The following is a 25,062-nucleotide window of genomic DNA, read 5'->3' on the forward strand; positions in this document are numbered from 1 at the left end:
TGTAAAGAGGGTGGTTCCCGGAGAACGTGTAAGAGGAGTACACAGAACGGACAACGCTGGACGGAAGGTGGAAAGCTGCGGTGGTTTCTCGGTTCCCTTCTGGCATGAGTGAGCTCGAGCTGGACCAGCAGGTAAGCTGAAATGTGCCTTCTGGGCTCTGCGTGCTCCCCCTTCCCTGCTTAAGGTAGCCTATGGCGTAATGGAAACTAGACGCCTGAAAGTCTCCTTCCCCTGGGTCTCTGTGCCTTGCGGTGAGTGGGCGTCTAGGCCGACGAAAAAACCCTATTAAGCTTGTGCAGAGGCGGCAGTATTGCCGACCTTCACTGTTGCTTGGGACAGGCTCCACTCAGGTATCTTACCCGGCTGCCCACAGTGGCGGCTTCTGTATGTGTGCGCGTGTGCTGCGATAACTAATTAGTAAATGGATGGAAGTACGCGAAGGGGTACGAGGGGCCTGGTTGTCATTGGTCGGCCTTGATGAAAGCTTGGCAGTGTCGTTGGTGTGCGGATGAGAGTAGTTGGCGGCCGCGGAATGGGAGAGCGTCGGGAAGGAGTGGGGCCGTCTCGTAGCGGTAATGGCGGCGGCCCCTTTGTTTAGGCTGTTTGGCTGTGCCTCGCTGTGGTCGGATAACCAGGCTCAGGCCCACCCGATCTGGGTGGGTGGGAGCGGGGCCACCGAATGACTGACTACAAAATAAAGTATGCATCGGTTATTTAGTTTTGTCTTGCGGGCCTTCAGCCTCCTTGTAATACCCGGGTGCTGCCGAAGACGAGGCCGCGTTTCGGTAGTGGAAAGTTCTGTAATGCAGGAGAGCCGGAAGAGTCACTAGACGAGGGACAGACGGCCTCTGTGTGCCTCCCTTAACCGGTGACTGGAGATAAGGGAAGCTGGACGCAGGCTGGAAGACTCTTGGGAGGTTAGGCATCTAGTGCTGCCCTACTCCCTCTCCTAACTCAGTAAAGTCGCGGGGTGAGTGTTGAGCCATGGGCCGTGTGTATTTGCGCAGTGGTACAATGTGGTGTTCGTGTCCTCCTGTTAATCATTCAACTTTGGGGTTAACGAACGAGAAATACTCGGACAGTGGATCAGCTGAGTAGATAAGGTTTTTGTTACTGACTTTATTGTGCCTAAGGAGAGAAACCTTGAATAGTCAAAGCTAAGGATTTCCCTAATTAAGTAGAATACATTTTTCGCCGAAATACTGGGAATGGGGGAACGGATACGTAGTCTGAGTAGCCAGGAGAGCTCTATTTCATTTTTCTGTGTTTTCTCCAGAGAAACAGTGAGTGAGTCGTTTTGCACTTTCAAGGCACACCTTATGTCTTCCACGTGTAGTAGAAGGAATTTATAGAGCATAACTTTTTACACAAACTGTCAAACTCCTACTAAATTGTGAAACAATTTTAATGACACTAATTGTGCCTAAATTTTAGTTACATGTATAGTTAAGGGATTTGATAGATTTCACCGCTTGCTTTTATGAGGATGTTTTCCTGCTAACGATGCGTTATGTTAAAAGCCTGCAATTTTATGAGATTTGACGTGTTTAAAAGAGCACAAAAGTTGAACATAAATCTAGAGCAAAGGCATTCAGACGTGTAAAATTTTCTGTGCAAATGGAATCTGTTTAACTCTCGAAAAACTACACCCCGTGGCTCATTAGAATTAAGTAGTAAACAAATTCGTCCAGGAAAGGTGATCATTCAGATTTAATGCGTTAATGTTGACCCTTGGTGTAATTCGGTAATGTTATCTTGAACTTTTACTGCAGTGTTTATAAACATTATTGTCTTAGTAACATTTGGTGACATTGCTTTTTGCTCTTCGTGGGTTGTTGTTGTTGTTGTTGTTTGGTGTATATAACTGTTGTGCTTCTAAACAGAACTTAATTAAGCTTCTTTGGTTAATTACACTGCAACAATGCGGAATAACCATTTTCTATGGCGTTGAAATCTCACCAGTGTGTTGGCAGGTAGGAATTGAGATTGAAGACAGACTTTTACAAGAATGAAATGTCAATTGTGCCACACTATATATAATCCCTGAAATGCGAGAAATAACTGCTTTTCAGTTGAATGATGCAGTGTTAGTAAAATGCTTAACTGCCAGTTGGTGATGAGGGGTGGGTGTCTGCTTAGGGAATGACGGAATTGAATAGTTGATCAGTCTTGAGATAAGGTGATTTAAGGAGATTGCAAATTGTGCTAAACGTTTGTCGGGTAGATGTTTTTAGGCTTAAAAGAATACCAAGCAGAAAACGAGTGGCTTTGAGAAATTATTCACAATTTAGTTTGATAATTAAAGATCTTTTAGTAAGGAAAATTTTTGCAGGGAAAATTGCTTTGAATAAAGGTGTTTGAACTATCTGTAGTGGGGTGCTTGCGTCCTGCCTTTTGCATTTGTCCTTTGTAGCGTTTATAAGTAATTTTTAGTATCTTTGGTGACAGCAACTACATTTTTCATGGTGAGCAGTTCATAATGGGTGTAAGTATTGAATCACTATGTTCTACAGTTGAAATCAGTAGTATGCTGTGTATCAACTATACTTAAGATTTTTAAAAGGCATTCTTAACAGCTGCAGACAGGGCAGCTAGCCTGTATATAGGGTTAAAGGGAATGTTAAGTGTTGAGTATTGTATTTTGTTTGTAATGCTATCTATACTTGATTTTTACCTTAGTAGTGTAGTAATGCGTGTGTCAGCATGTGAGCTGTTAATATCTTATCTTTCAGTTTGCTGGTCTAGACCTGAAATCCTCTGATAATCAAAGTGAAGGAGGAAGTACAACAAGCAGTAAGTAATTTTTTTTCTCTCTAAAATCTTCATTAGCTTAATGTTCACATGTCATTGTATTTGCTAATTTTAAATTTAAGCTTTTTCCCTTCTGTTTTCCACATGAATTACATTGACAAGTATGCACAGTAAGAGACTTGTGGTTCTTTTTGAGTGCTAACTTGGTTTAGAAGAAAATTAATGTAGTAACAATACATTTTTGTTGTTTCCTCGACAAGCATGAAGGAAGTGGGAAACATGTTCTATCTGTGAAATTACCTGAACTGATACCATATTGTTCAGAAACTGTATTTGTTTATGTGTTAAATTACTGCCATTTATTTCCCGTGAAGAATCTGAGACAAATAGAACTAGGCCGTATGGGTTGTTAGGTGGTAGTGAGAATTTAAAATGTCAGCTGTATGGTGGGGACGTGGTACTGTGAATCTAGTAACCGTAATGTTGCTCATGTAATTATACGATGCCAAAATAAAATAAATAGAATGTCAGCTGTATTAAGTTCTTTAAAATCTTTATAGGTCTTTTTGTTAGCTCTTGAAAGACTTTGTTCTTTGGGGAAGCAGAGTTGGTTTGTTCGCCTGTTTTGAGGACTTCATAGACATTACTGTTTGGGTAGGGAGAGGAATTGGTGGTGGTTTATCATTTGGCAGCTGATCTAACCTTGGGCTCAGGCTTGCAGGTAAGCAGTGGATACCCTCTGAAAAACTTCTTCAAGTATATGGTTAGTTCATGTAATGTTTTTTGCCATTATGTAAATAATTTAATTCTACCGGCTTGGGATACTTGATTCAGTCTGAAAGTTAGAGATTAAAATTATAGTTTTAAGGTATAAAACTGACGTTCTTCTTCTACTATGTAGATTAAGTGTTTTCATTCCATGGTGATAGACCAGGCTGTTCACTTAAAAAAGTCAAGGTAACGCACACTATTCTTACCGTCATTTTCCTTTCCCTGCTCTTTAATTAACTTGGACTTCATTTACCAGAATAGAAACAAAGCCTTATTTTTGGGTAATTGGAGTAGATTTAGTAAATTGTTTCCCCTCAGATCTGTGTTTTTTGTTTGTTTGGTATCATTAATCTACAATTACATGAGGAAGCTTATGTGTACTAGACTCACGCAATCACTTAAGTTCCCCCCACATACAACATTACAGTCACTGTCCATCAGCATAGTAGGATAGTGTATTTTTTCTTAATTTTTTAATTTTTATTTTGTTATCATGAATCTACACTTAGATGAAGAGCATCATTATGTTTACTAGGCTCTCCCCTACCCCAAGTATGCCCCACAAACACCATTACAGTTACTGTCCATCAGCATAGTAAGATGTAGAATCACTACTTGTCTTCTCTGTGTTGCACAGCCCTCCCCTTTCCCCACCCAGTACATTATACATGCTAATCATAATGCCCCCTTTCTTCCCCGCCCTCATCCCTCCCTACCCTCCTATTCTCCCCAGTCTCTTTCCCTTTGGTAACTGTTAGTCCATTCCTGGGTTCTGTGGTTCTGCTACTGTTTTGCTCCTTCAGTTTTTCCTTTGTTCTTATACTCCACATATGAGTGAAATCATTTGGTATTTGTCTTTCTCCGCCGGGCTGATTTCACTGAGCATAATACCCTCTAGCTCGATCCATGTTGTTGCAAATTTTAGGATTTGTTTTCTTCTTATGGCTGAATAATACTCCATTGTGTATATGTACCACATCTTATTTATCCATTCACCTACTGATGGACCCTTACGTTGCTTCCATTTCTCGGCTATTGTAAATAAACATAGGGGTGCATCAATGTGTTTTTCAAAGTGGAGTGGTGCATTCTTAGGATAAATTCCTAGGAGTGGAACTCCTGGGTCAAATGGTAAGTCTATTTTGAGCATTTTGAGGAACCTCCATAGTGCTTTCCACAATGGTTGAACTAATTTACATTCCCAACAGCAGTGTAGGAGGGTTCCCCTTTCTCCACAGCCTCACCAACATTTGTTGTTGTTTGTTTTTTGGATGCAGCCATTCTTACTGGTGTGAGGTGATACCTCATTGTGGTTTAAATTTGCATTTCTCTGATAATTAGCGATGTGGAGCATCTTTTCATGTGTCTGTTGGCCATCTGTATTTCTTTGTTGGAGAACTATCTCTTCAGTTCCTCTGCCCACTTTTTAATTAGATTATTTGTTGTTTGTTTGTTTAGGTGGGCGAGTCCTTAATATAATTTGGATGTCAAGCCTTTATCGGATCTGTCATTTACAAATATATTTTCTCCCATACTGTAGGGTTCCTTTTTGTTCTATTGATGGTGTCTTTTGCTGTACAGAGTCTTTTCAGCCTAATAATATAGTGCCAGTTGTTCATTTTTGCTGTTGTTTTTCTTGCCCAGGGAGATATGTTCAAGAAGAGGTCAGTCATGTTTATGTCTAAAAGATTTTTGCCTGTGTTTTTTTCTGAGAGTTTTATGGTTTCATGACTTACATTAAGGTCTTTGATCCATTTTGAATTTACTTTTGTACATGGCGTTAGATAGTGATCCACTTTGATTCTCTTACATGTAGCTGTCCAGTTTTGCCAGCACCACCTCTTGAAGAGACTGTCATTTCCCCATTGTATGCCCATGGCTCCTTCATTGAATATTAATGACCATATATGCTTGGGTTAATGTCTAGAGTCTCTAATCAGTTCCACTGATCATTGACTCTGTTCTTGTGCCAGTACCAAATTGTCTTGATTACTGTGGCTTTGTAGTAGAGCTTGAAGTTGGGGAGTGAGATCTCCTCCCCCGCTACTTGATTCTTCTTTCTCAGTATTGCTTTGGCTATTTGGGGTCTTTGGTGTTTCCATATGAATTTTTGAACTACTTGTTTTGGTTCATTGAAGCATGCTGTTGGTAATTTGATGGGGATTGCATCGAATCTGTAGATTGCTTTGGGCAGGATGGCCATTTTGACAATATTAATTCTTCCAGCCAGTAGCATGTGATGAGTTTGTTAGTGTCCTCTTTAATTTCTCTTGAGTGTCTAATAGTTTTTAAGTTATAAGTCTTTCACTTCTTTGGTTAGCTTTATTCCTAGGTATGTTATTCTTTTTGATGTAATTGTGAATAGAATTGTTTTCCTGATTTCTCTTTCTATTGGTTCATTGTTAGTGTATAGGAAAGCCACAGATTTCTGTGTACTAATTTTGTATCCTGCAACTTTGCTGTATTCCGATATCAGTTCTAGTACTTTTGGAGTGGAGTCTTTAGAGTTTTTTAAGTACAATATCATGTCTTCTGTAAATAATGTCAGTTTGATGTCTTCTTTACCAATTTAGATGGCTTGTATTTCTTTTTTTTTGTCTAATTGCCATTGCTGGGACCTCCAGTATTATGTTGAACAACAGTGGGGAGAGTGGGCATCCCTGTCTTGTTCCTGATCTCACAGGAAAAGTTTCGGCTTCTTCCTGTTTAGTATGACGATGGCTGTGGGTTTATCATATATGGCCTTTATTATGTTGAGGAACTTGCTTTTTTTTTTTTGCTGAGAGTCTTTATCATAAATGGATGTTGAATTTTGTCGAATGCTTTTTCAGCATCTATCGAGATGGTCATGTGGTTTTTGTCTTTCTTTTTGTTGATGTGGTGGATGATGTTGAAGGATTTTCGAATGTTGTACGAGCCTTGCATCCCCTGGATGAATCCCACTTGGTCATGGTGTATGATCCTCATGATATATTTTTGAATTCGGCTTGCTAATATTTTATTGAGTATTTTTGCATCTACATTCCTCAGGGATATTGGTCTGTAATTTTCTTTTTTGGTGGGGTCTTTGCCTGGTTTTGGTGTTAGGGTGATGTTGGCTTCATAGAATGAGTTTGGGAGTATTCCCTCCTCTTCTACTTTTTGGAAATCTTTAAGGAGAATGGGTATTATGTCTTCTCTGTATGTCTGATAAAATTCTGAGGTAAATCCATCTGGCCCGGGTTTTTTTTTTCCTTGGGTAGTTTTTTTGTTTACCTATTCAATTTCTTTGCTGGTAATTGATTTATTTAGATTTTGTGTTTTTTCCTTGGTCAGTCTTGAAAGGTTGTATTTTTCTAGGAAGTTGGCCATTTCTCCTAGGTTTTCCAGCTTCTTAGCATATAGGTTTTCATAGTAGTCTCTAGTAATTCTTTGTATTTCTGTTGGGTCCGTCGTGATGTTTCCTTTCTTGTTTCTGATTCTGTTGATGTGTGTTGATTCTCTTTTTCTCTTAAGTCTGGCTAGAGGCTTATCTATTTTCTTTATTTTCTCAAAGAACTAGCACTTGGTCTCATTGATTTGTTTTCTATTGTTTTATTCTTCTCAATTTTGTTCATGTCTTCTGTGATCTTTATTATGTCCCTCCTTCTGCTGACTCTAGGCCTCATTTGTTCTTGTTTTTCCAATTTTGATAATTTTGACATCAGACTATTCATTTGGGTTTGTTCTTCCTTCTTTAAGTATGCCTGGATTGCTATGCACTTTCCTTTTAAGACTGCTTTAGCTGCGTCCCACAGAAGTAGGGGCTTTGTGTTGTTGTTGTCATTTATTTCCATATATTGCTGTATCTCCATTTTAATCTGCTCATTGATCCCTTGACTATTTAGAAGTGTGTTGTTAAGCCTCCATGTATTTGTGAGCCTTTTTGCCTTCTTAGTATGATTTCTAGTTTTATACCTTTGTGGTCTGAAAAGTTGGTTGGCAGATATTCAATCTTTTTGGATTTACTGAGGGTCTTTTTGTGTCCCAGTATGTGGACTATTCTTGAGAAAGTTCCATGTGCACTTGAGAAGAATGTGAATCCTGTTGTTTTTGGGTGTAGAGTTCTATAGATGTCTATTAGGTCCATCTGTTGTAGTGTGTTGTTCAGTGCCTCTGTGTCCTTACTTAATTTCTGTGTGGTGGATCTGTCCTTTGGAGTGAATGATGTGTTGGAGTCTCCTAAGATGAATACATTGCATTCTGTTTCCTCCTTTAGTTCTGTTAGTATTTGTTTCACATATCATGGTGCTCCTGTGTTGGGTGCATATATTTTTATAAAGGTTACATCCTCTTGTTGAACTGAGTCCTTTATCATTATGTAATGTCCTTCTTTATCTCTTGTTACTTTCTTTGTTTTGAAGTCTATTCTGTCTGATACTATTACTGCAACTCCTGCTTTTTTCTCCCTATGGTTTGCATGAAATATCTTTTTCAGATGATATGTTTTTTGAGGATATGCTCTTAGGCTTTTACAGTGATGGTCACACTTGCTATATGTTAGAATTCATGCAAGTTAAGTAGGAGATGGCTCTTTATAATGTTTGTTAAGTAACTATTAGTAACTGAACTGAATTTGATATGAGTAATATTTCTTAATCTATGTTCCCAATTTTGCCAGACTTGTCTCCCACACTTGAATTTTAGGGTAAAAATTATATTAATTAAGCAATAATTTATTTTTTGGTATTTATTCCCTACTGCGAAACAACTTTTAAAGGAGGCTTTAAAGCTTGCTTTTATAAAAAGCTGTGTGTTGGATGCTATAATGGGCTTCTAATTTTTGTTTTTCTCTTAGAAGGGCGTTATATACCTCCTCACTTAAGGAACAGAGAAGCATCTAAAGGTAGGTGATTAACAGCAACTTTGTATCCAACATTTTGTATGCTTAGAGATGAGTTAGCCTAGGGAAAATGAGGTAACTGGGAAGTCTGTACACATTTGCTCTTGTTCAAGAACAAGCATTTCCTAACGTTTAAAAGGTTCATCTAATTTTAAGTAATTCAGAGTTACTTCTTTTGACCCACTTTCACTAGTATAATTTTACTGTGAACAGTTCCCACTAGTCTGGGGCTGTATCTATAAACATTGACAACATGATTAGTTTCACTTTGGAACTGTGTGTATTAAATATGTAGATTAAAACTGCACATGTAGTAAGCCACCTGATTACAGGTTTATTGTAGAATAGTTAATTGCAGGAGTACAAGCTTGTGCACGCTCAGTAAGTTGGATAGATTGTCTGATCTTAGCTTTTTGCGTGAACTGCTTCATCTGAAGGGTTTTGCCTAAAATGTTATGGAAATCCTGTATTTATTTTACTGTTGATTTCTTAATGTAGAGTGGTGAAAGCTTATTAAATATATTGTTAGAACGATTTGGGTGACTGAAATTTTAGAAAGAAGGGAAAGGTCAGGAAAAATAAAGCTGAAAGGAAAGAATAAAGACTGGTAAATAAGTAAGGGTTGGGGGGTGTTTTAATAAGGGGGAAGATAACCTTTAGCTTGAGGTCTGTAGTTTTCCTGAATTAAAGTTTAAAGTGTGTGTAGGTTTGGCAGAAGGTAATTCAGCTAGTGTTAGGGTTTTTTTTCAAAGTAACTGCAGAGTTATGAAAAAAAGTGTTAATGAGTTATCCTCAGTGTATCTTGCTGGCATAGCATCCAGAGCCTATTAAGTGTTTTTAAAGGGAGTTGTCAGTACCTTCAGGAGTTTTTGGGACAGATCTTAAAAATTCAACAATCTTCCTGCTAACGGCCGTGGCTCATCCATCTGGCAAATGGTTGGGCTATAAATTTAATACAGTGTCTGATTTTGGTTTTTATCATCTTGTGGAGAGACTTTACTCTGAACTTTTCAATGTCTGTAGATGTGCCTTAGAGACTTGTCTAATTAGGAAATTAGGCAAGGGAGGTAGTGGAGTTTTCTTTTTTCCTTGATATACCTGTGTTGTCACCAAGCTTGATCCAACATTGTTGTACTCTACTATTTGACGATAGTTTATGTAAGTGTACCTATGCAAATAACGTTTACACCAATTGTTTGTTTGGTTTTTAAATACTGAAATGGGGAGGTGCTTACCAATATCTCATGTAAGGTAAATTCAATAACAGGGAGATTTTCATGAGAACGGATTCAGGAACCTTTTTGGAAGTTCAGAGGCTGTTAAAAGTTTTGACAAATGTTTTACATGTTTCATAATTTAGAGTTCTTCCTGAAAAATCTACCTGCTGTAAATGTTTTGTGGTTTATTCCTTAAGTTGAGGATCATTTCAAAAAATCCAGTGGTAGTTTTTGAATACAGGTAGCTTTATTTTATATGTGGGAACCTTTGAAGGCATTTGAAAAGTGCACTGAAGTCAAATAGAAATATGAAAACTCCTTTCACGCTATTTCCATTCTCTTAATTTATTTCTTGTAAGAGTAAGCTAGAACATTGCTTATGTATTGAAGATGTTCAACTGACTTCTCATATTTATATCACTGCTGATAAAGTTCCTACCAAGTTGCCTTCTCCAAGTCTTCTAATTGACCAAGTCCTGTTTTCACAATGCCACTTATTTACTATATAGATCCCATAAGAAGTAGATAAAGCATAATTCAGTGCCTGGAATTTAGTGCTTCAGCCATTATAAAATTTGAAACTTTTTGTCCTAGTATATCTGACATGTTTCTCAGTAATCATGTAGTGTATCTATTCATTTTGTTTTCCCTAGGCTACTAACAGTACCTGAGGTTAATTAACCTTTAGTTAAATTGGGAATTCCAGAAGGTGTATTGTCTGGCAATAATACATATTTTTAACTTACCACGTTTTGTATAATGCTTTGTGAGATATTTAGGGGTGGGCATAACTAAAATGCTTCGGTAGAGTTGCCCTAGCTACCTGCTTATTTCTGAAGGTAAAGATTTGGGAGAGGCACTTGAAATTTCTCTGAAAGAGCAGTCTCAGCTTTTAAGTAGTATTAACTATGGTCTTTTCAAAATAATCTTATTGGAATAAGCCTAGGTTTTTGGAGTATAGCAAACCATGATACTTGAATGGAATATAAATTGTGTGTTTTATGGTCACTGTAAAAGTAATGTACTTTAGTTACATGTAAACCTAATTTTTAAGGGTGTGTTCATTTAGTGCATTGTTGTTAAGACCATGAGGTTACTTTGTTTACTGCAGTAATTTCTAGCAGAAAAGAGAATTTAAGGCAGTGAAATGACTATTTGCTGGTGTAAACCTACTACCTAAATCTTTCAGTTCTCTTTTCCCGTGTTTTACATAAGTAAATCCATTGACCCTTGGTGTGTCCTACAAGCTTGAAAGTTTAAAAGAAGACTGAAAAACCTCCTTATTTGGAAACGTCAGAATTATGTCATATTTTTTTTCTTTTTGTGTTTGTTTGTTTGTTTGGGAGGATTAGATGATAAAGACCGATCAGGGTGGAGTTGTAAAGATAAGGATGCCTACTGCAGTTTTGGGTCTCGACATACAAGAGAAAAGCCCAGTTACTTCAGTGCTCATGGAAGTAGATCAAGGGGAAGGTAAATTACTGTGCTATTTTGCTGATCTTTCGTCATCATTAACGGACCATTGTTCTATTGCAAATTTTAAGCAAATGTTGGTGTAGTATTGTTAGCTCAAAGATCTTTATTGATTTAATATGTTAATTTACGTGCAGTGGAAATATGTGATTTGATAGTGTTATTTGTATTTATTTAATCGTATAGTTTTTTGTGTTGGTTTAAACATTTTTTTACGATTGCACAATTTTGATAAACTGATCTCACGAATTTAGTATCTGCTTGCTCCTGTATTATTTTTTACAAACAAGACTAAGATTCCTTCTTTTCTTTCTTCTCTTACATTTTTGGATTAATCTGTTTCAAAATTCAGATGTAAAGTTTATACTAGTTAAATGTATTGTAGAACTTAATTCTTAGCATGTGAGACTTGTTCTAAGCTGCACAATTGTTAAAAAAGGAAAGAACAATGCTGGTTTTCTAAAATTGGAAATGTATCCACTATGTATAGCCATTGGTTACGTAGAGGACCTTATTTCACAAATTGAGATGTTAATACTGAGTTTTGGCATCTGAAATGTCCTTGTGACAAAAATGTTTAACTAATATATATTTCTAGAAAGATGATAACATGGCTTTGGCTAAATGACATATTTTGGCAAATTGTTCTGGTTAGGTTTGATGATTGTGGACAAAGTGGCTATGATGGTGGTGGCAGTCGTGTCAGCACTGGCTTCAGCAAATTTGAATGCAGTGGACAAAGTCGTTGGGGTGACAGATCAGATGAAGATGACTGGTCAAAACCACTTCCACCAAGTGAACGCTTGGAGCAGTAAGTTTATGAAAGGTGTTGGTTGTTATGACAACTTACTAGCTGGTATAATTCTGCATTATAATAATTTGGTTTCAGGAAACTGTTTTCTGGAAGAAACGCTGGGATTAACTTTGAGAAGTATGATGATATACCAGTAGAGGCAACTGGAAATAACTGTCCTCCACATATTGAAAGTGTAAGTGGCTTTGTTTTACTTTTTTTAACAATTCTTTATTAAAGTTACTACTGAAAACTTCATTGGATTATGAAAAAGGGGAAACTGATATTTTTTAATGTTACCATTATCAGTAATCCTGAAAGAAAAATGTGTCTAAGGAAGAACCAACACTATCTGTACATTAGTCCACTTTCTTAAAAAATACCATGATGATTTTACCTGAAATGAAGGCAGATGTAATCTAGTCATGAATAGGTAGGCATTTAGTTGGCTTCTTCCATTCTTGTATTATAAATCAAATTACAATGGATAGTGTATTTCTCATTTTGTGTATATTTGATCTGGTTAAATTTCTTTACAGTTCAGTGATGTTGAGTTGGGAGAAATTATCATGGGGAACATTGAGCTTACTTGTTACACTCGTCCAACTCCAGTGCAAAAGCATGCCATTCCCATTATTAAAGAAAAGAGAGACTTGATGGCTTGTGCCCAAACAGGTAAGCCCACTTGATGCAGTTTAGAAGTCAGTATCTTACCTAGACTAGCGCTAAAAGTAGCACATTGTGTAGGGACACCTGAGTACTGTGTTTATTAGCTTGGTTTTGAGCTAGGTAAAGGTTAGTTGGTGACGTGTCTTTTTACCTGTGTCTTTGGATCCGTTGGATGGAATCAGTGTGTCTCCTCAGGGTATCTTGGGGAGGTCTGTAACAAATTGTCAGTTTGATACTGCTGCAACAGAACAAGGGAAGATCCTGTGATCCATAACAATTAGGTTGGGGAGAGGAAGAGAGTATTTTGGGAATTGGGGGAATGGAGGAGGGCGGGAATAGTAATTTATTCTTAATTTAGGATGGGTTATAGATGGCAGAACAGTATTAAAACTTCTGCTTGGATGTATTACAAATTTTGAGTCATTTGAATTTAAAGTTGATATAACTTCTCTCAATCACTGTTATATATGTATTACACTAGGTGTATAGTAAGTTTTAAAACAGTTAATGCACATTTCACAAACTAACTGCTTCAGGGGTCCACTTGGTGGAGAGGTTTTAGCCAACCACCTTCATCTGATTTGTCACACTGATTGTGTCCACTGTGTTCAGATTTGGCTAACCCAATCATATCACCATGCTTGCCCATCTTTTGTACCTCATCGTGGCCTTTAGATTAACGCCACTGCCTGCTTTCTCAATGAGTCTTCCTGAAACAACTGCAGTTTTCCAACGGCAGAGACATGCTGGCCCCGAGAACCCTCTTTCGGACTCTTTGGAATGGCTGACTCCTGCTTCACATTCCAACAGTGTATATACCAAAACAGTATGGAAGTGGAAGTGGATGCAGGAGAAAGCAAAATGGTTGTTTCTGTGTAAATTAAAATGCAGAGACTTGAATAGTGCATTGTGTAAAATGTTCACAGAAGTTCCTCGGCTGGCACTTTTTGCTTTGCTGTGTAAATATACCGTGTTTTCCAGAAAATCAGGCATAGAGTAAAATTTTCTTACCCAAGAGGGTGTTTGGAATACTTCATAAAATTGTTTTCTTCCAGGCTCTGGAAAAACAGCAGCATTTCTCTTACCCATCTTAAGTCAGATTTATGGAGATGGTCCAGGCGAGGCTTTGAGGGCTGTGAAGGTAAAGAAATCATTGTAAGAAGTTTTTTCGTTGGAAGACTTACCAAAATATATGTTGGGGCACTTCTTTCTAAGTGATGCCAAGTGTACTTTATTTTCATTTTTTAAATTTTGTTTTCAGTCTGATTATCCAACAGAAAGCCAGTTTTGCATGTAATTTTTACGTTACAAAGGGAATTTTGATGTCAAGAATTTTTTAAAGAATAAACGAATTTGGGGTCTTTAAGTTTAATTCATACAATTTCCTTTTTAGGAAATTGGAAGGTATGGACGCCGTAAACAATACCCAGTTTCCTTAGTTTTAGCTCCTACAAGAGAACTGGCTGTACAGATCTATGAGGAAGCCAGAAAAGTAAATATGCATTTTACTTATTGTTGCTGTTTTTAATTAGTGATACATTTCTGACTACCCAATGAATCCTTTGCTTACAGTTTTCATACCGGTCTAGAGTTCGCCCTTGTGTGGTTTATGGTGGTGCTGATATTGGTCAGCAGATTCGAGATTTAGAACGTGGGTGTCACTTGTTAGTTGCCACTCCAGGGCGTCTACTGGATGTGATGGAAAGAGGAAAAATTGGATTAGACTTCTGCAAGTAAGTTAATTTCTGTATCTGAGATGTAGCTTTTTTCGGTATCATTAATCTACAGTTACATGAGGAATATTATATTGACTATACTCCCCCCATCACCAAGCCTCCCCCCGCAAACCTCATTACAGTCAGTGTCCATCGGCATACGAAGATGCTGTAGAATAACTACTACTCTCTCTGTTGCAAAGCTCTCCTCGTGTCACCACCCTGCATATTATACATGCAAATCATAATGCCCCTTTCTTTTTTAACCCCCTGATCCCTCCCTTCCCACCCATCCTCCCCAGTCCCTTTCCTTTTAGTAACTGTTAGTCCATTCTTGGGTTCTTTGGGTCTGCTGCTGTTTTGTTACTTCAGTTTCTTCTTAGCTCTTCTACTCCACATACTTGTGAGATGATTTGGTACTAGTCTTTCTCCTCCTGGCTTATTTCTCTGAGCATAATAAACTCTAGCTCCATCCATGTTGTTGAAAATGGCAGGATTTTTTTCTTTTTGAAGCTGGATGATACTCCATTGTGTATAGGTTAGCACTATCTTCTTTATCCGTTCATCTCGTGATGGACACTTAGGTTGCTTCCATTTCTTGGCTATTGTGAATACTGCTGCGATAAACATAGGGGTGTGTGTGTATTTTTCAAACTGGGCTGCTGCACTCTTAGGGTAAATTCCTAGGAGTGGAATTCCTGGGTCAAACGGTATTTCTATTTTGAGTTTCTTGAGGAACCTCCATACTGCTTTCCACATGGTTGAGCCTAATTTACATGCCCACCAGCAGTGTAGGAGGGTTCCCCTTTCTCCACAACCTCGCCAACATTTGTCATTTGCTTTTTTGATGCTGGTGATCCATACCGCCATGTTATGATATCTCATTGTGGTTTTCATTTGCATTTCTCTCATGACTAGTGATGTGTAGCATCTTTTCATGTTTCTGTTGTCCATCTGAGTTTCTTTGGAGAACTCTCTAGTTCAGCTCCTCTGACCATTTTTGGATTAGATTATTTGCTTTTTGTTTGTTGAGGTGCATGAGCTCTATATATTTTGGATGTCAACCCTTTAATTGGATCTGTCATTTATGAATATATTCTCCCATACTGTAGGATGCCTTTTTGTTCTGTTGGTGGTGTCCTTTGCTGTACAGAAGTTTTCAGCCGGGTATGGTCTCGCTTGTTCATCTTTGCTTTTGTTTCCCTTGCCTGGGGAGGTATGTGCATGAAGAGGTCGCTCGTGTTTATGTCCAGGAGATTTTTGCATATGTTTTTTTCTGAGAGTTTTATGGTATCATGACTTTCATTCAGGTCTTTGATCCATTTCAAATTTACTTTTGTAAATTGTGTTAGGCGATGATGCAGTTTCATTCTCTTTTATGTATCTGTCCAGTTTTGCAAATAACAGCTCTTGAACAGGCTGTCATCTCCACATTGTATATCCATGGCTCCTTTATCATATACTAGTTGAATATATATGTTTGGGTTAATATCTGGACTCTCTATCCTGTTCCACTTGTCTGTGGGTCTGTTGTGGTGACAGTATCAAATCTTATTGATTACTGTGGCTTTGAAGTAGAGCTTGAAGTTGGGAAGCAAAATGCCCCCTCTTTATTCTTCCTTTTCAGGACTGTTCTGGCTGTTTGGGGTCTTTGGCAGTTCCATGTGAATTTTAGAGTTGTTCCAGCTCGTTGAAGAATGCTGTAGTATTTTGATATGGAGTGCATTAAATTTGTAGATTGTTTTACTGAGGTCGGCCATTTTGACAATATTCATTCTTCCTAGGCAAGAGCATGGGATGGGTTTCCATTTGTTAGTGACCTCAGTTTCTCTTAAGAGTGTCTTGTAGTTTTCAGGATATAGGTCTTTCACTTCCTTGGTTAGGTTTTATTCCTAGGTATTTTAATCTTTTTGATGCAATTGTGAATGGCATTTTTTTCCAATTTCTCTGTCTCCTAGTTCATTGTAAGTGTATAGGAAAGCAGCAGATTTTCTGTGTATTAATTTTGTATCCTGCAACTTTTCTGAATTCAGATATTGATTCTAGTAGTTTTGGGGTGGAATGTTTAAGTTCTTTTATGTACAATATCATGTCATCTGCAAACAGGACAATTTGATCCAACCTCTTCTTTACCAATCTGGATTCCTTGTATTTCTTTGTTTTGTCTGATTGTCGTGGCTAGGTCTTCCATTACTATGTCAAATAACAGTGGGGAGAGTGGCCATCCCTGTCTTGTTCCCAATCTTAGAAAAGCTTTCAGCTTCTCTCTGTTAAGTATGATGTTGGCTGTGGGTTTGTCATATATGGCCTTTAATTATGTTGAGGAACTTGCCCTCTCTATCCATATTGTTGAGAGTTTTTATCGAGAATGGATGTTAGATTTTGTCGAACACTTTCTCAGTGTCTGTGGAGATGCTTATCTGGCTATTGTCTTTCTGTTTGTTGATGTGGTAGATGATGACGGATTTTCGCATGTTGTACCATCTTTCTGTCCCTAGGATGAATCCCACTTGGTCATGGTTTATGATCCTCTTGACGTATTTTTGAATTCCGTTTGCTAATATTCTGTTGGGTATTTCTGCATCTGTGTTCTTCAGGGATATTGCCTGGTTTTGGTATTAGAGTGAAGCTGGCTTCGTAGAGTGAGTTTGTAAGTTTGCCCACCTCTTATATTTTTTGGAAAACTTTAAGGAAAATTGATATTCTGTCTTTTCTGTATGTCTGATAAAATTCTGTGGTAAATCCACCTGGCCTGGGGGTTTTGCTCTTGAGTAGTTTTTTCATTACTGATTCAACTTCGTTGCTAGTAATTGGTGTCTTCGGATTTTCTCTTTCTTTCTTGTTCAGTCTTGGAAGGTTGTACTTTTCTAGGATGTTGTCCATTTCTTTGAGGTTTTCCAGCTTGTTAGCATATAGATTCTCATAGTATTCTCTAATAATTCTTTGTATTTTGGTGGGGTCCATCGTGATTTTTCCTTTCCTACTTCTAATTCTGATGATGTGTGTAGATTCTTCTCTTTCTCTTACTAAGTCTGCCTAGGGGCTTATTTTGTTTACTTTCTGAAAGATCTACCTCTTCATTTCATTGATTTTTTTTCTATTGTTTTATTCTTCTCAATTTTATTTATTTCTACTCTGATTTTTATTATGTCCTTCATTCTCTGACTTTGGACTCATTTGTTCTTCTTCCAGTTTCAATAATAGTCACTTTAGACTATTCATTTGGGATTTTTCTTCCGACTTTAAATAGGCCTTTATTGCTATACACTTTCCTCTTAGAACTGCCTTCACTGAGTTCCACAAAAGTTGGGGCTTTGTGGTGGTGGTGTCTTTTGTCTCCAAATATTGCCTGATGTCTTTTAATTTGGTCATTATCCATTGATTATTTAGGAGGACGTTGTTAAGCCTCCATGTGTTTGTGAGCCTTTTTGCTTTCTTTGTACAATTTATTTCTTGTTTTACACCTTTGCGGTCTGAGAAGGTGGCTGGTAAAATCTCTATCTTTTTGAATTTACTGAGGCTCTTTTTGTGGCCTCATATGTGGGCTACCCTGGAAAATGTTCCATATGCGCTTGAGAAGAATGTGTATGGGTGTAGAGTTCTGTAGAGGTCTGTTAGGTCCACCTGTTCTAGTGTGTTGTTCAGTGCCTCTGTGTCCTTAGTTTCTGCCTGGTGGTGATTTGTCCTTTGGAGTAAGTGGTCTGCTGAAGTCTCCTAAAATGAATGCATTGCATTCTCTTTCCTCCTTTAGTTCTGTTAGTATTCGTTTCCCATATGCTGGTGCACCTGTGTTGGGTGCATGTATATTTATAATGGTTATATCTTCTTGCTGGACTGACCCCTTTATCATTACATAATGTCCTTCTTTATTGCTTGTTACTTTCTTTGTTTTGAAGTCTATTTTCTCTGATACTAGTACTGCAACACCTGCTTTTTTCTCCCAGTTGTTTGCATGAACTGTCTTTTTCCATCTTTTGAATTTTAGTCTGTGTATGTCTTTGGGTTTGAGATGTGTGTCTTAAGCAGAATATAGATGGGTCTTGCTTTCTTATGTATTCTGTTAATGTGTGTCCTTTGATTGGTTTATTCCATCCATTTACATTTAGGGTGAATATTGAAAGATACGTATTTATTGCCATTGCAGACTTTAGATTTGTGTTTACCAAACGTTCAAGGGTAGCATCTTTACTACCTGTCTAACAAACTGCCTTATTAAGCTGTTATATTCACAGTCTGATCATGATTTCTCTCCCTTCGTATTCCTCCTCCTCCATGCTTTATATGTTAGGTGTTTTATTCTGTACTCCTTGGGTTTCCTTTGACTGATTTTGTGCATAATTGATTTTATTTTTTGCGTTTGGTTGGTCTGCTTTCTTTGCTGTGATTTTATTTTCTCTAGTGACACCTATTTAGCCTTAGGAGTGCTCCCATGTAGAGCAGTCCCTCTAAAATACCGTGTAGAGGTGGTTTGTGGGAGGCAAATTCCCTCAACTTTTGCTTTTCTGGGAATTGTTTAATGCGTCCTTCATATTTGAATGATAATTGTGCTTGACACAGTATTCATTGTTCTAGGCTCTTCTGTTTGATTGCATTAAATACATCATGTTATTGCCTTCTGGCCTGTAAGTTTCCTGTTGAGAAGTCTGATGATAGCCTGATGGTTTTCCTTTGTAGGTGAACTTTTCTCTCTGGCTGCCTTTAAAACTCTGGCCTTGTCCTTGGTCAGTGCCGTATTAATCTTGTGTCTTGGTGTCGTCCTCCCTGGGTCCCTTGTGGTCGTCTATGTTCTGAGAGACTATTTCGTCCCCCAGTTTTGAGATACCTTCAGCAATTATTTCTTCAAAGACACCCTCTGTCCCTTTTTCTCTCTTCTTCTTCTTTTGCTACCCCTTTAATGTGGATATTGTCCCATCTGGCTTGGTCACACAGTTCTCTGAATGGTTTTTCATTCCTGAAGATCCTTGTATCTGCCTCAGAATCTCTGTGTTTCTGTTGTCTGCTCTCTGTTCCATTAACAGCCTCTGGCACCTCAGCCAGTCTGCTCTCAAGTCCTTCCAGAGATTGTTTTATTTCTGTACTCTCCCTCCTAACTCGATCCTTTAGCTCTTGCATATATCTCTGCAGGTCCATCAGCATGGTTATGACGTTAATATTGAATTGTTTTTCAGGGAGTTTGGTTAAATCTCTCTCCCCAGGCCCTCTGTTGGGGTGGTCTGGGTAATTCTGGACTGCACCAAATTCCTCCGCCTTTTCACATTGGTAGAGGTAGCTGTAGACAGGTAGCGCTTGTGTCACAAAGTACTTTCCTGCTTGTTGGTCACTTTGCCCTTCTCCGCTGCCTGTGCTGGTCACCCACACACCAGGAGAAGCTTCTGGTTTTATTTCCTGAGCTGCCACAGGCAGTGCAGCCATCGGGGCATCCCCGGGCCCTGTGGGGAGAGGTAGGCACGCAGGGTGTGTTCTCCTGCAATAACAGCTACCCTTCACACCCTGTTCCGGCTTCCTCTGTCTGTGCTGGGCTGCCGCGTGCCGTGGAGCCTCTGAGTCTGGCCCAGGTGGCTGTGAAGGAGGCCCTGGGCAGCTGCTGTAGGCGCAGCTACTCTCAGGCTGCTCTCCTGCTGCAGCAGGACCACTCAGGAAGGGTAATTGACAGGAGGCTGTTTAATCGTCATGAGGGGTTTCAGGAATGCACTGCCGCTCAGGGTGTTAGTGTTACGGTGCCTGAAGTTCCTCAGGATTCCCAGCTGCTGGGCTGAGTGTGCCTGGCTGCTGTGAGGCCCCTGTCTCTTTAAGTCTTTCAAAAAGCACTCGCTTTTCTTCTGTCCCTAAGGCACTAGCTGTTGCGACCTGCTCACATGTTTTACTGTTGCATTTCCCTTATATCCAGCACACCATGCACTGTGTGTCTGTGATCCTGGTGCGGATGACTAGGGCTTGGTATTTAGCAGACCTGGGCTCCCTCTCCCTCCCCACTCCAACTCCTCTCCTCCCACTGGTGGGCTGGGTTTGGTAGAGTGCTCAGCTCCTGCCAGGCCTTGGCTTGTATCTTACCTCCTTCGTGAGGTGATCAGTTCTCGCAGCTGTCGATGTAGCCTTACTGTTTGTTGTACTGTTATCTTCTGGCCTCTCTTTTAGGAATAGTTGTATTTGTTGTATTTTCAAAAATATATATGGTTTTGGGAGGATATTTCCGCTGCCCTTCTCTCGCCAGCATCTTGGCCCCTCCTCCGAGATGAAACTTTTTTAATATTAGTGGTCATTTTGTAGTGATTTATTAGTATTGAGATTAAAACGTGAATGATTTCAACTTTATACATAGTCTTTGAAAAATAACAGTTAGCCTGTATTTGTACACAGTCAAGTAATTGTCTCCTTGGCTTGTGTGACCTACGTGTGTTTCATGTGTTACTTTGTGTAGTAAGAATGTTGGATAAATGTATCAAGCTTAATTAAAAACACAACTATATTCAACTAAGTTTCTGATCAGATCCTAAATGGGGTGTTTTTTTGTTACAGATACTTAGTGTTGGATGAAGCTGATAGGATGCTGGATATGGGATTTGAACCTCAGATACGTCGTATAGTTGAACAAGGCAGTATGCCACGGAAGGGTATTCGCCACACCATGATGTTCAGTGCTACCTTTCCTAAGGGAATACAGGTGTTGTTTTTTTAGAAAAAATACAACTTCCTTTTTTAGAACATATTTGTTAATAAGTACTTGAGTATCTTCAGATAGTTAAAAAGTTAGAGTAATAATATTTCAGGGTTTTATTTTTCCCTTTTTTCAGTGGCTTGCTCATGATTTCTTGGATGATTATATCTTCCTGACGGTAGGCAGAGTTGGCTCTACCTCTGAAAACATCACGCAGAAAGTAGTTTGGGTGGAAGAGTCAGACAAACGGTCACTTTTGCTTGACCTCTTAAATGCAGCAGGTAAGGTGAATTATAAGTAGTGTCAGCTAGTTGTAGGAAGAAAAATCAGTTTGGCTCTCTTTAGCCTCAAGCTTGTCTTTCACTTACCTTCTTAAGTGTTAACTTTTTATTAGCTCCATGTGCTTGTTTACCTAGTGCAAAATCCAACCCAGTTAATATTTAGAAAAGGTAATTACGCCTGTTGCTCTTAGTAAACAAAATTTTCCATATAATTTTTCAGGGAAGGATTCACTGACGTTAGTGTTTGTGCAGACCAAAAAGGGTGCCGATTCTCTCGAGGATTTCTTATCCTGTGAAGGATATGCTTGTACCAGTATTCATGGAGATCGATCACAGAGGGATAGGGAGGAGGCCCTTCACCAGTTCCGTTCAGGAAAAAGCCCAATTCTAGTGGCTACGGCCGTGAGTACATTTTTGTTTTTGGGTCACGCATGTTTGACTATTGTTTTCTTTTAACAAAAGTTATTTTTCAGGTGGCAGCAAGAGGATTAGACATTTCAAATGTGAAACATGTAATCAATTTTGATTTGCCAAGTGATATTGAAGAATATGTACATCGGATTGGTCGTACAGGACGTGTAGGAAACCTTGGTAAAGTGTTTTAGTTTGACACAGAATCTGAAATACTAGAACCTTTATTTTTAAGGGAAGGTGGACATGACATCCATCAGGTGTCAGATAACAGTTACTTGTATTCCAGTTTAACTTGAATTGTAACGTCACATTTTTGAGTTATAGCTATTCTGCATATAAGTAAAAACACTGAGCAACTTCACAGAAATCCAGGCATTATATACATTTTTGGACTCTTGTAGGCCTTGCCACCTCATTCTTTAATGAAAGAAATAGAAATATCACAAAGGATTTGTTGGATCTACTTGTTGAAGCTAAACAAGAAGTGCCATCTTGGCTGGGAAACATGGCTCATGAACACCACTATAAGGGTAGCAGTCATGGACATTCTGAGAGGTACGGATTGTTTCCAGCCTTCTTATTTTCTCTATGGGGGTGAAGTAAAATACTGTGTACAATTTGCATACTTGGATAAGGGTTGGCCTTGGGAAGGCTGATGTGGAGTCAAAAATGTTGATGTTCACTGCTCATGTCTTCAGGAACACTCTTTAAGGAATTGACCCCACTGGAAATTGGTTTGAAAACTCAGAAATAGTGGGTCTATGGACAGGAATTGTCATTTTATTGAATTTCTTGTACATTAAAAGACTTTTTCCTTGTAATTGTAGATTCAGTGGAGGATTTGGTGCCAGAGACTATCGACAAAGCAGTGGTTCCACCAGTTCTGTCTTTAGTAGTAGTCATGCAAGCAGCAGCCACAGTGGTGGAGGTGGTGACAGCAGCAGCAGAGGATTTGGTGGAGGTAACATAATTTTTCCCATTTCATATTTTTGGCAAAGACTTCTTTTTTTCAAACAATAAATTATTGGAGAAATTTATTTTCTAAAGAACACAAAATCCAATTCTGTAGCTATCTTTTATACAATGTTTATATTTAAAGTACTTGAGAAAAAAAGTTACTTAAAAGTGCTGGCCTAATTTATTTTTAACATCTCTTGACCAGGGGGTTACGGAGGCTTCTACACTCGTTGATGGACATGGTGGAAATTACAGCTTCCAGGTTGTCAGCTGGTGGAGCAATTGAATCTGCTTTACAACAAAGTCATCCTTTTAAACAACCTCATCTGGAAACCACATGTAACTAACCAGACCATATTGTGTAGCTTTAAGAACTGCATTCCAATTACCAACTGTGATTGCCCTGAAAGCTCAAAGACACAAGAAGAAAACAGTAGTCAACAGTCTATTAATAAGTTGATTTATGATTTAATTGATGTAGCTTGAATTAACCTCCCTCCTGCTTATTCCCAGCCCAAACTGCATTTGCAATTTTGTGACTAAAGATCGTTTGTTAATTGTGACTTAAAACTTAGAACAACTTACTGTTTTGATATTCTTTGGCTCCCTAATGCCCAAAATGTCAGTCGTTCAAATAAAGATACTGAAGTTGGGCTAAAATCAAACCTTGGCACACAGGTCTAATGCCACTTAGCAGGAATCATCAATTTGATATAAATGTAAAGGAAAAAACTTGGGCAGTAGCTTGTGTTGAGACATTTTCATAAAGGAAGACTGGGAAGAAGAACATCTTAAAGCTGAATTAGTTCAAAATGTGGCAGATTGTACTGTGATTTGCTCACTCTATCCTGGTTTGGCATTTAGAACTTCTGAGCCATTCCAGCTGTGTTGAGGTGGCAAGTACAAATGTATCCATATATATTTCAAAGCATTCTTCAAACTTTCTGCAAGTAGTACAACTCCTAAAATTTAGGGTAAAGTTAGGCAAATGTGGGCATACTGTTAGGAAAAGTTAAGAGGTTTGATAAGTGCTTGAAGGGGATTTAATCTTAACAAGATGATTTTGATGCTGGTCATGCATGAAATTTAAATAGATGACTGACCCATGGCAATTCATAAGTCCTCTTTATGGGTTAGAATTTAGTCTTTAATGCATGCTAGTGTTGATGTTTCTTGGTCAAGAGGATATAAGCAGGATTATACATCAGGCTTTAATACAGACTCACATTAGTCTGTTAAAACTGCACTGAAATATTAAAATGGCTTACATTTGTAGACTTTGTAGATTAGAGTAATAAACAAATCCTTGAGATCAAAGAGGATGAAAATATGTACTCCACTGCACAAGGTGTCATTTCTCTATACTGCAGTTGAATTCTCTCTTAGTTTCATAGGATCCCATTGTATTTATAGCCTCTTTCCTAACTTGGCCAAAGATGATTGTCCATCCATAAAAATACCTCTGCTACTTTGAATTCTCTCCTAATTTTGTGTCTGGAATGCAGTAATCTTTACCAGTTAATCTTTATGATGGCATAATGCAAAAACGTCATAAAGTGCAAGAGGTCTCATATTGTGACTTGTAAAACATAAGTAGTATAGTCATTTGTTAATGGTGCTATTACACTTAGTGTAGAGGTTTAGACTGTTGTACATTTTCCCCATAACTTTCTACAAAGTTCTTGCTGCACAGTCAGAGAATTTTATATATGCGTCGTGTGTGTTCTAAAATTCCAATCTTATTTTGTCTCTTGGAGATGGTTGAAGGCAGCTTGTTAACTATAGATTCTAAAATGTTATTTGGAACCACAGAGTGGTCGTTGAAATCTGTTTGCGCACAGTAGATTTTAGATACATTTTGTTGCTAGTTTGTGTAATATTCATTGAACATTTTGACACATAATTTATTTTTGTTAAGCCTAAGTGTGTTCTTAGAAAGTTTAGAGAAACTTGACCAAAGGACAGTGTGAAAAAACACTGGCACTTAAATAATTGAATGTCACTGTATGTGAAAATGTGTTTCAGGGTAGTGTGAGCTTTTAATGTTGTTTTATTAAGCTTGACTCAGATTAATCATTGACAGTGTAGCTAGCCAATGATTTCTTGACAATATTTAAGGAAAAATGGGCAACTTGAAATTAAAATATGCCAAGGTTTTGATATACTTAAGATATTCATGAAACATTTGTGAACGCTGGTGTGAAGTATCCACATTATCAAGAGGTTCTGTTTTGTTAAGGTATATGTTTGGTTTGGTTTTTAGTAACTAGCATATTTGCAGTCCTCAAACATGGTTATCTTTGGTAGTCCCATAATGAGTGAATTTTCCAATGTTCTGTCCACCAGGAATATTTTCACTTTTAACAAATGTGAAACTTTTAGCAAACCAAAAACAAATGTTGTTAGTAAAACTTTTACACTTTCTAAATGGAGACATTGAACTTCACGGCACTGTAAGCTTATTAGAGCTAATTGTATTTGTTTTAGGTGCTTCCACTGCACGTG

At 38.3% G+C, this 25,062-nt stretch overlaps 1 protein-coding gene across 1 annotated transcript; it reads left to right on the top strand.

Moving 5' to 3' along the window:
* Window positions 1-25,062, top strand: LOC140847551 (ATP-dependent RNA helicase DDX3Y-like). The gene is given in 18 exon segments (XM_073228246.1): window positions 1-131; window positions 2,733-2,793; window positions 8,339-8,386; window positions 10,953-11,073; window positions 11,729-11,884; window positions 11,963-12,062; window positions 12,406-12,541; window positions 13,591-13,676; window positions 13,929-14,027; window positions 14,108-14,268; window positions 20,767-20,911; window positions 21,042-21,186; window positions 21,407-21,588; window positions 21,660-21,777; window positions 22,002-22,155; window positions 22,428-22,561; window positions 22,763-22,788; window positions 22,790-25,062. Coding segments are annotated over 18 exon segments (1,953 nt in total). The 5' UTR covers window positions 1-104; the 3' UTR covers window positions 22,844-25,062.

Source organism: Manis javanica, chromosome Y (assembly GCF_040802235.1).
Source record: "Manis javanica isolate MJ-LG chromosome Y, MJ_LKY, whole genome shotgun sequence".
NCBI classification, from domain to species: Eukaryota; Metazoa; Chordata; class Mammalia; order Pholidota; family Manidae; genus Manis; species Manis javanica.